The sequence below is a fragment of the Gigantopelta aegis genome, chromosome 7 (genome assembly GCF_016097555.1).
Source record: "Gigantopelta aegis isolate Gae_Host chromosome 7, Gae_host_genome, whole genome shotgun sequence".
Lineage (NCBI taxonomy): Eukaryota > Metazoa > Mollusca > Gastropoda > Neomphalida > Peltospiridae > Gigantopelta > Gigantopelta aegis.
In genome coordinates, this window is record NC_054705.1 from 7,418,683 (window position 1) to 7,431,365 (window position 12,683).

A 12,683-nucleotide genomic window follows, 5' to 3' on the forward strand; every position below is an offset into this window, starting at 1 on the left:
TACTAGTATCTAATTATCACAAACACACCTTCTATGTTACCATTACTTGTCAGTGTTGTTTATTTACATGCAAAATGTAATGCTGAGAAGACTTACAACAACAACAAACACAATAGCATATACACGTTTGTGACACAGACAGCCAGCTTACACTGTATGTATGTATGCCCACAAATAACTGTCAGGTCAGATGTCGGGAATTAACGTGCTTATATCAATTTAATGTTCAAGCACGCTCGTTGCGAACACGAGTTATGTAACGTAGCGACAAAAAACTATATAACGTGGGTAATGAAAAAGAGGTGCGACTGAGGCTGAGAGTGTACGTATTGGCTAAGCTAGTGATTATATTACAGTAAATAGTCGTGCTAGTTTAAAGTTTGTCTTTGTTTAACGACACCACTGGAGCACATCGATTCATTAATAATCGGTTATTGGATGTCAAACAGCAAGTTGTTTTTAAATGCTATTACACAAAGAGAGCTTACCTTTTAAATACAAAAGGCTAAGATTAGCTTTATAATATATTTCTTCTGTGAGTAAGCGGGTGTGTGTGTGCGTGCGTGCGTGCGTGCGCGCGTGTGTGTTTTGAGAGTGCACCGACTGTATCACTGGTTTGGCGAAACGTTTTCTGTGCCGGAAAATTATATAATGTATTAATTTGCACTATGATGTGCCTTAGATGCCCAATGTCGTTAGTTACATCTGTGTTCCAAACAATCTAGGAATCTGAACTATAAAAAAACGTTCCCGGCGTATCACTGCATAACGCAGCGTTGAAGGAATATTTGGCAAAATAGTGGTTTGATTCTATAAAGATGGTACTCATCACTTAAGGTTTGCATTTACCATAGTTTGACAGCCAATAGCCGATGTAATTGTCGTGCTGGGGTGTCTTTAAATACCTATTCTATTCTATTCTATTCTATTCTATTCTATTGATTCCATGAATGTCTACCTAGTACACCATCGGTTTGAGGACAGGCACTCCCGAGGAAATCCACTTCTGAACAATACATGATATATTGGGTAATAAAACTATGAAGAGGCAGTCAGCAATTTGTTCTTAGTGGTGATTAAATTCGTGAACACAAGTGTCCACTAGATGATAATCAAACACTTAACTGCATTTAAACACCAGTAGCTACATGGATTTGACAGTCGTTTGCTTCACTAGAAACATTTAACACATCATCATAATATCGCGACATTATCTTCGCATCAATTAGTTGTGCGTTATATTTGAAAGTTATTATTTACATCTTCCCAAATTAATATAAAGAAAGAAAAAGAAAAGAAATACGACGAATGAAACGTGTTTGGCTGGGTGCATCTTGTTTAATATTCTGTTTGAGGTAAGTTGTGTACATGCAAGCAACGAAACATTTCAAAGTTTATTATTTGCAATATTACCTTCCTAGAAGGTTTTTGTTTATTGAATTAATTATTTCTATTCATTTATTTAATTAAATGGAAAGCTATTCCAGTGTTGTTTTAGAGTTAGCATATTTAAAATACCAATATGTTCGACGTACAAATATATTGCCGTAGGAAATAAATGACATAGATATATATTTGGATGATGATTTATTATTTTAAGATTACGACGCCATGGAATTAATTAAACGTTCTTTAAATCTATGACTAGATGAAATCGGTTAAAGTTATATTTTTGGCGTGTATTATTTTATCGAAAATGCTGTATACTTGAAACAAAATACGACACAATAATTAATTACCAAAATAACGACATAATATGCATATGTTTTATTTCTTTTATTTGTTTTTCTATTTTTGTGCTTATGTGCAATTAAAGTTCATACTCGCTGTCTTGAACAGATACCGCAGCTATGATAACATGCCCTGCTTCTAATTTGTAACTATTATTCTGCCAGAACTAAACAGGCTAATGCCATTAAATCAGATAAATGTTTGCAACTCATGTTTGAATATGTTTAAGGGAAACCAGCTTGCTTTATGAGTAACATTTTTTTTCTCCCTTCATCAATTTTAAGGGTTAAATAAATAGTTACTCAAGGTAATACAATGCAGTTAATCGATTTTTCTTTTATTAGCTACACATTAACATTGAATCATCACGGACGTTAATATTATACAATGTCACGTTTAAGCGATACACTTCTTGATATGTAATTATCTCTCTATCTATCCATCTATCTATACACACACACAAACACACACACACAGACACATACACACACACACACAGACACATACACACACACATATATATATATATATATATATATATATATATATATATATATATATATATATATATATAAACGTGTTTTAGATTTTCGAATGTGTATTCTTATGCTACTTTGCTTGATAATTCCTCTTTATGCAAACTATCGATATTTTAGATATTCCTAAGCATTAGAAGACTGTTCTTTTATGTTGTCATTATATTAATAAGGTATTAATGCAATGAATATTTTGTAGAGAATTATCATATAAATATTAGGAAATGTATGTATGTATGTATGTATGTATGTATGTATTAACACATTTAATATTACTATTGAAAACTGGATTTCTCCGGAATAATGACTTACAGGTTTATCACCTGAAATTATAATCATATTACTGATAGCCCAGTCGATAAACACACTAAAAGTCTAGACAAATATAAGTAGGCGAAGTTAGCTGTTTGAAACATAAATCCAAGATCATTGTACATTAATTGAGCTGTATCTTTGCCAAAAAATGCACAAATGCCGCCACAATAGGTACATATTAACCACGTTTCACGAATCAATGACATATACCATTTAACATTATTACATTACTTTGGAATTATTGGTATATTTTAGTATGTACAGGGTTTAGTCCAAATGTAAACTTATTTCAATTTAAAACTTCCCATCAAACCACTCACCACCACAGTTCTATTTTATCTCAAAACAATGAGTAAGTATTCAGTTTTGGAGTTTTAGTGTGCATGGATTCATATTGTTGCTACTAAACTGGCTTAATAAAACAAAATAAATGTATTCAAGTATACGTTTTTGAAATGACTACACGTTGTAGTACCAGTCATGTTGTGATAAATGACAAATTAACCACAACTCACAACCAATGATTGGTGATTAGCTAAGAGTGGAATCGGTTATAGTCTTTCTTGCTGTTTTTTCTTAATATTAAATATAAATGTCAAACGTTGACAGTGCTTTTTATCAACCATGACAATTTGTTTAAAACACACGGGAATCCATCTGACACCAACATTTCTCAATTTAACAGCACACTTAGTATTTAACGTGTTGCTCTTACTTACAAATGAGTGGTCATCACCAAAAAAAAACCCCACAAAATAAGTAGGCCAGAAATACCCGATTGGTGGCATTACAATATAATTATGTACACTACAAGACTTAACTCTAGCTAGAGTAGTTACTGGTGAACGTGACTTCCCATTTTCACTAACCAAGTCTGTGGTATCTGCATGCGTATGGATGTTTGAAAATGTGCGTTCATCACTTTATCAATAAAGGCTTCTGATTTTATTGGAATGGATTTCATTTTTTTTCTTCTGTTCCTTCACCTCTCCCAATTCATTTTATTCACGTTTGATTTCTACATTTTAAGAGAATATCTTTTTTGACACTACCTTATCAGATAACAACACATCCTTTAGCTTGTCACGTTTAAATAAATATATGTTATAATATGCATATGGATTGAACGTTGATGATTATTTCTTCTTCTTTTTTTCAATCCCTTGTGTCTCAGCAGCAATATTAATCTGAAAGCGCATTTCCATAGAGCAAATGGAATGCAATCATTTGTTATGTTTGGATAAAGTTACTTTAGAGTGAAAGAAGAGTTTGTAACGTTAAAACGGGGAAATATCCTTAAAAATAGACTATAACTCGAATCAATAAACCGCTACTTCTCAGACGCAAGTGCGTTTTAAAAACTATGGAAAAATGCAATTTTGTGGTATTAGGAACACCAGGATGACCAGAAACACTTCTGTTCTATGGAAATGGATAATCTAAACAATAAAATATAAGTAATGTTTGATTTCAGTGATCATAAGCGAATCTAATAGTGAAAAATATGCTTTAGTGTTTAACAACTAGGGTAAACTGGATACATTTCGGTAAAAAACAAACAAACAAAAACAAAACAACGACAACAACCCAACAACAACAAAAACTCCACCTTTCGGTAAAAAGTTGTCCTTTCCGAAACATTCTATTTGTACCCGATTTAAAGGATACGGCAGCTGGCAATGTTTTTTGTTTTGTTTTCAATTTCTTTACAGTACAAAATAATGATGTATGCATACAGGTAAACAGTGGTGGTGTACATAAATAGATATAAATATATTATACCAGCTGTGGAGAGTACATATAAAGAACTATTAAATAGAGCTATTTCTCAAATTTGTCGCAAGATAAAAATATTTACCTACATTGCACATCTGCTTAAAGGGACATTCCTGAGTTTGCTGCATTGTAAGATGTTTCCGATTAATAAAATATTTCTACGATTAAACTTACATATTAAATATATTTTCTTGTTTAGAATATCAGTGTGTTTCTGGTCGTCTTAATATTTGTAAGAAGCCCAAACTGGATTTTGTCTTCAAATAATTTCGTACGTACGAAAAAACATATTTTAGGAAATAAAATGAAATTTAACCTAGTACAAATATTAGAACGATCAGAAACTCGTTTAATATACAGCCACTAATATTTTATGCAGAAAAATATATTATTGTATTATATATTAATGTAATTACAATCGTTAAAAAGTCTCTGTTAATCGATAACATCTTACACATTGCAGCAAACTCAGGAATGTCCCTTTAATATTATGTACAGTAAGCAGTTAAATAAAGTGAAAGACAGAAGGCTTTTTCCAGTAATATTGCTTAATAAGTGAAACTCTGAAATTGTTATATAATGGACAAACCAGTATAAAATGATATTCATCTTCAATTTCATCAGCACATTTAAAACATTTTTTTTCTCATTTATCAATAGTGTGATATCTGCCAGTTTCTATGGCTAGACTATGGGCTGATAGGCGGTATTTAGTAATATGTTTTCTAAAATGTACAGGAAGATATTTACTGAGGTAATATTGCAAACCATATATGTTACCATCAATGAAATATCTATAATATTCATTAAACGATTGCTCCATATATCTGAGTAAACTGTCACAATGCTCAGCCTCCAACAACTTGAACTTTACTTTATGGCAAAATATTAAATCCATTATGAACTACATACAATAAAAAACGATAGTTTAGGTACAAGATTCACTGGCATAAAATACTAACTATACGTGCCTATAATATGGCTCATGAATTATCTGTTAATGATATTACAATTTAATTAGAAAATGTCCTTTCCTGAACATAAACTAGTATTTTACAGCAGCCTCTACATACTCATATTTAGTTTAAGTGAAAATCTATGGGCCATTCAAACATTATTGATCAACATTTGCACACATATAAAAGAAGTATTTTAAGTAAACATGTTTATTTTTAAATGAGACCTTAAACGCAGACCTTTTGAGTATGAAAGTTTGATTAAAAAGGGCATTTATTTTAACACAATATATGCTGAATGTGCACTTCATTCACATTTATAAAATATATTATATACCCACGCACGCACGCACGCACGCACGCACACACACACACGTATATGTATTATGTATATGTATGTGTATATGTATGTGTATATATGTTTTTGTTTGCCTTGATCCCTCTTCATTGGCCATGGTGTCCTCGCATTTGGCTGACTAACCGAAATAGTTTACATCACATTTTCCATATAACCAAGCCAACTTTTATGACTTTGGCTTTGCCCACAAATGACCTCATTAGGGCCCATGGTATGTTACAATATTACTATTTGAGTGGTGCAACATTATGTCTGGTGTAGATAACGCTGTTTAAAATTTGAAAAAAAGTTGACGCGCAGATCAGAATCGACTTGATCGTTGACCATAGACCAGAAATGTATATATATACTCTTCAAAAAAAGAAACGCAAAAGGGTACAAATGGGTTATAACTCCGATTTTATGTTTCCTACCGGTTCATGCTTTGTGAATATAAGGTCATTGCATGTCCCAAACACATTCCCACGGTTACATTCGATAAAACGCAGCTACTGTACATTAAAGTTCCAAAATGTGAATATTCGCAAAAACGCAGCCACGTGCAAACCATGTCACCACTGCACGTGCGTTGTCTGCACGTGCAACATGAACACCGACAGTATAAAAGTGCAGGGTGTTCGCTTGCCTGGCCTCTGTATCTGGCCGACAGTTGACAATCCAGGACATGCCACGTCTCAGTGAACCGCAGAGAAACAATGCCATCGGCCGACTAGACGCAGGCGAATCCAGAACGGCCGTTGCCAGGGCATTCCATGTGTCCCCAAGCACCATCTCCAGACTGTGGGACCGTTACCAGCAACATGGATCAACACGTGACCTCCCTAGATCCGGTCGACCACGGGTCACTACCCCCGGGCAGGACCGCTACATCCGGGTACGCCACCTTCGGAAACGATTGACTACTGCCACCTCCACAGCCGCAGCAATACCAGGTTTGCGCAGGATATCCGACCAGACCGTACGGAACCGCCTACGTGAGGTAGGAATTCGTGCCAGACGTCCAGTTCGAGGTGTCATCTTAACACCACAACACCGTCGACTCCGACTGCAGTGGTGCCAGATTCATCGACAATGGCCTTAACTGCGATGGAGACAGGTGTGGTTCAGTGACGAGTCCCGATTTCTGCTCCGACGTCATGATGGAAGATGTCGCGTGTATAGGCGTCGTGGTGAACGTTATGCGGCAAACTGCGTGCAGGAAGTGGACAGATTCGGCGGGGGTAGTGTCATGGTGTGGGCAGCCATCTCACACACTGGCAGAACTGACCTGGTCCACGTGCAGGGCAACCTGAATGCACAGGGCTACATTGACCAGATCCTCCGGCCACACATCGTTCCAGTTATGGCCAACGCCAACGCAGTGTTCCAACATGACAACGCCAGGCCTCACACAGCACGTCTCACAACGGCTTTCCTACAGAACAACAACATTAATGTCCTTCCTTGGCCATCGATATCACCGGATTTGAACCCAATTGAGCATCTATGGGATGAGTTGGACCGACGCCTCCGACAGCGACAACCACAGCCCCAGACCCTGCCCGAGCTGGCAGCAGACTTGCAGGCCGAGTGGGCCACCATCCCCCGGGACGTCATCCGTACTCTGGTTGCTTCAATGGGCAGGCGGTGCCAGGCAGTTGTCAACACACGCGGAGGCCACACCCGGTATTGACTCCAGATGACCTTGACCTTGGTGGTGTGTCCTATCACTTACTCACAATGGACTAGAGTGAATTGTGAACAATCCTGCAACATTTGATAATTATCGGACTCACCATTCAATAATTAAATCAATTCTCCAAATGTTACGACAATGTGGTTTTGCGTTTCTTCTTTTGAAGAGTAATATATATATATATATATATATATATATATATATATATATATATATATATATATATATATACATATGTATATGTATATGTATATGTATATGTTGTACTATTAGATATGTACTTAATATCTAGTGTACAGACTAATGATTTTTGTCCACGAACACCCTTTTGTTTTGTTTTGCTATAGTGAGTTATTTGTCCCAAACATATGGATATTATGATGGAAGTTTGTAGTCGTAGGCCATTCAGCACGAGTCCCAATTTCTCTCTCTCTCTCTCTCTCTCTCTCTCTCTCTCTCTCTCTCTCTCTCTCTCTCTCTCTCTCTCTCTCTCTCTCGTTATTAATTGTTTTATTAGTTATGCCACTGTTTATCAGTTGCCTGTCGTTTTATTCTGTATGAGATAATACTGAAAGGTTGTTTTTGTTTGATTTGTTTTAAGAGAGACCCCAAAATGAAGGCTTCATTCTGGGGACAGCTGAAGTCCTTGCTGTGGAGAAATTTTCTTTTAAAAATGAGAAATAAAGGACAGCTATTACAGGTTTGTTTGTTTGCTTGTTTGCTTGCTTGCTTTCTATTTTCCATTTTTTAACATAAAATAGAGAATTTATTAGAATATATGTAATGTATGAATGTATGTGAGTGTGTATGTGTACATGTGTATGTATGGATTTATGAATGTATGTGTGTTTGTATGTTTGTGAGTGTATGTGTGTATGTATGTATGTTTGGATGCATTTATACGTTTGTATATGTGCGTATGATTGTGTTTGTCCCTGTGGTCCCTTTATGTGTATGTGTGTGTGTGTGTGTGTGTGTGTGTATGTGTGTGTATACAAGAGTATATGTGTGTGATTAATTGTATGTGTGCACATGCGCACATGTGTGTGATTGTGTATATGTGTATGTGAGTGTGTATACAAGTCTATGTGTGATGGTGTGTGTGATTAATTGTGTGTGTTTGCGTGCGTGCGTGTGATTGTGTATGTTTGTACATATGTGTGTGAGTGTGTATGTGTGTATACAAGAGTGTATTTTGTAATGGTGTATGTTTTGTGATTAATTGTATGTGTGTGCGTGCGTGTGTGTATGATTGTAGATGTGTGTATGTGAGTGTGTATGTGTGTATACAAGAGTGTATATGTATGATGGTGTGTATGTGTATGTGTGTGTGTGTGTGTGTGTGTGTGTGTGTGTGTGTGTGTGTGTGTGATCTATGTACATGTATTGCAATGTATAGGGTCTCCGGGTAAAACATGATGTCCACATCTGCTCTAATCGATATTTAATATATGCAGTTTGTAACTGCAAAGTGACAGAAAACTCATGATAGTCGAAAACAACACATTAGAGACAGACTGGGTCAGTAATAAAATTATAGACATGTAGTAACCCAACAAATAAGTATACCATTATTCATGTAAACTGCACCCACACTCCTGGGTTACACGTGTTTGAACTGTGTGACTATATTAATATAGCATGCTCATTAATACCGACTGTATAAATTAGTGTTCGGTCCGAATATTTGAATAGTATTTTCAAGTATTCGAATATATTATGTCGATTTTTTTTAAGGTCCTATGGGAAAAAATAATCAATGAAATTTGTTAATGCAGTTTCTGTGAATTCTGCTTACCATGTGCATTCAAGTCGAGGACATAAATGACGCCTTCAGTTTCATAATAAAGTACTAGTAGTGACGTCATGAGGATGGCTGAAATTCATAACAATTGTTTTCGATAACACGTGAATAGGGTTCATCTACACTTTTCAATATGTCAATGTCAAATCTTGTAAACAAAACTTGAAATAAAAATGTGCAATCAATTCACACAACAGTGTTTCTTTTCGGATATTACAACTGTATACTATAGAACTAATCCTAAAGTGAAAGGTATGTTGTTTTTGTGTAATGCATCGTTATTAACCTTTCTTTATTTATTTAAAAAAAATTATTAAAAAAATATAGTCTTCTGAATTGATGGTTTTTTCCTTCGGACGATTTAGCTATTTTGAGTACGTATCCGGTTCTCATTGTTAAGTAATTGCTATTTTGTGTTCTCGTCATGTATGTTAACTGTATATTTTTTTTTGTAATTTTGTTACATATTGTAATGTGACTGAAAGGAGTTAAATGAATCCACCATAATCCGTTCAGTCGGCGTTTTCAGAATGCTATATTGGGGGTGGGGTTTGGGGTGGGGGTAGGCTGGGGTTTCAATGGAACTGGTCTGGGAGTAGAATGGTTTTACTTACAATTTTGAATCTGTTTGTATTTTAACAATATTTAACCTATCGGCCATATATCCATAGAGTAATGAGTGTGACATATACTAATTACGGTCCCCATACTTTGTATCCTATTTAATACTTAATGGGGTTATCGTTTATTATTTATTTTATATCACACACACACACACACACACACACACACACACACACATGCGCACGCGCGCGCGCACACACACACACACACAGGTGTATATGCACACCTGGAAATTAGTTATGAACCAACCAGGTTTGACAATGTGAATTACACCTCGTAAGTTATTGTGACCAGTTCATGGATATACAATACTGATTATATGTTCTCTATATACAGATGGTATCGAAAAGAAAAGCCGACAAGTAACAACGTCATTACATGAATATTTAACAGAAACCGTACATATGCTTGAAAATGTGTGGTGAATAACTATACGTCTGGAATCACATTGAAGTGGTTGGCATAAGTAATTACTTATAGATTATAAGTAATTACTTATGCCAACCACTTCAATGTCATCACAGTAATTACTCTGTTAATGTTGAGTGTGTAAAATTGTCAGTATCTGGTGCATGCATGTAGTATGTATGTATGTATGTATGTATGTATGTATGTATGCATGTATATGTATATTTAAGGATTGTCTGTTATTTCTTTTACGTTCATAGGGTTATGAACCAAAAAACAAACAAAAACAAATTATCCGCAAACTGTATGAATAGCCGAAGCGGTTCTCACATAGGCTTGCGGATGATTTTTTATGTTCATACCCAGATGAACGTAAAAGAAATAACATAGAATACTTATAATTCAATATGAAACATACTAACTAATAATGACATTAAAACTTCATATTTTATTTTGAATTGTTTTTTTTTTGGTTAAGACAATAACACTCAGTAAGACAAATTACCAATATAAAATGACGTCATCAGGTATGACGTTCCCTAACGACGTATATTTTACATTCATCTGGAAATGAACAAACTCTCATTGCTACGACTGGACCAATGGGATGACGTTATGTGGTAATGACTGTAACGGAAATATATATATATATATATATATATATATATATATATATATATATACGCATAAGTATAAGTGTATATTTTTTAATCTGCTGACATGTTTTCATCATGTTCTCTGTTTTACCAACAGGAGATATTTTTCCCAGTCTTATTTGTGTTACTCATGGCGATGATCAAGGCATTTAGCGAACCGAAATCATTCTCTGCTGTTTCGTTCCCTGAAAATCCGCTTGCGAATGGCAAAGCTGATTTTAATACTTCAAACAAGTTATTAGTGTCGCCTAACACACTTCATGTTGAGGGTTTGATGACCGAAGTATCGCGCCTTCTCGGTGGTATTGAGTATAAATTGTTTCCCAATCAGTCTGCGGCAGAAGAACAGTACATAGCAAATCCAAAGGCTGTGGCAGCTGGTATTATATATGGGTTTCGAGGTGGAACGAACTGGAATTACGCAATTCGAATGCCATATAGATCACTGCCTACTAGCAGTGATATGTTTACCCAGGCACAGAATCAAGGTTTGTATTTCTCTCACTTTATTGCAGATTAAATAAATACATACTAACAATGGCTATGCGATGTTTTGTCTTACTGATAAATGTACTTCTTTTGCTATCGTATACACAACTAAAACAACAAGAATAACAAAAGAAAACCTACAATAACATAAAAACAAAACAATCCCCTCCCCCCCCCCCCACCCCCCCCCCCCTTCCCCCATCAAACGACAAAACTCCCTACAACTCAGAACAATAATGAAAAATGCGTGTGCCTGGGCATTATCTTCAAAGTTCAGAACAATTAACAAGAATAAAGAATATATAATAAAAAATTTACAATATTTATAACTTTTCTTCAAGATTTAAAATGTATACACATCTTGGACGTCGGTTTAAGAATTCATTACTGATAAATATTTGTCTCGGTAATTTTATGTTGTAGGTCAGTGTCGAAAGGATCCTAATGGAATCGCATCTGGAACAGAATGTCAAGCCAACCAGTATCTCACAACTGGATTTGTCTGGCTCCAGAATGCTATTGATACTGCTTTGATTAAAGTAACTAAATTTCATTACAATAATAAAAATAAAAAAACATATTAAAATGTAAATCATAGACCAGTTTATAATATTCATGTCCAAGGGACCCTGTATTTGGAGCTAGCATATGGATACATGCAAGCCATCTATTTTCTTGACCATTTAAGATCCATTGGGCATATGCATACTCAGTATAGTTCTTTCACCATACTGAATATCGGGGGGCGGGGGCGGGGGCGTACCTGTAATACATTAGGGGCATCAAAGTTCATAAATATTGTAATATATTTAGGGTATACAAAATTTTACATTCGGGGATTCACTGCGTAAAAGCATTGCAATATATATCTTATATAACAAATAATTAAAAAAATCGAAGTAAATTCGAATGGCAATAAAGCGTTTGGTCGCTGTGCAAATAAGTATCGTGCTATATTAGATTTATCTCTTTTCCCCCCATAATTAGTTTTTCAGTATTTCTCTAAACTAAAAATATAGGATAAATGTAATTGAAATAGGATATTTATTGAAAAGAGATGCAATATCGGATATGTAGGGTTTTGTTTACTCATGCACTATTACAGGTATATATCAATTTCCATAGCAGATAACAGTAATATGTTGTAATGCATTGACATTTGTATAACTAAGTTACAAATGATCAAATATTTTAGAGACGTGGCCCCTTAGTTGCTTGTCACAAGCTTATGTATGGATAGTATGATCATTTTAAATCACCGGTAAACAGTACCCATTGAATGTGTTTTGTAGCATAATGCTTTACAACTGTTGTGTAAATATAGTTGTGATGTTGTGTAACAGAATGACACAGTA

General features: G+C 35.1%; 1 protein-coding gene across 1 annotated transcript in view; it reads left to right on the forward strand.

Annotated features, from left to right (window-relative positions):
* Positions 1–12,683, forward strand: part of LOC121377842 (cholesterol transporter ABCA5-like) — a 58,016-nt gene that overhangs the window by 6,638 nt on the left and 38,695 nt on the right. The window contains exons 3-4 of the mRNA XM_041505940.1: positions 10,937–11,327; positions 11,752–11,867. Coding sequence (XP_041361874.1) covers positions 10,937–11,327; positions 11,752–11,867 — 507 coding nt within the window. The remainder of the gene's footprint in view (positions 1–10,936; positions 11,328–11,751; positions 11,868–12,683) is intronic.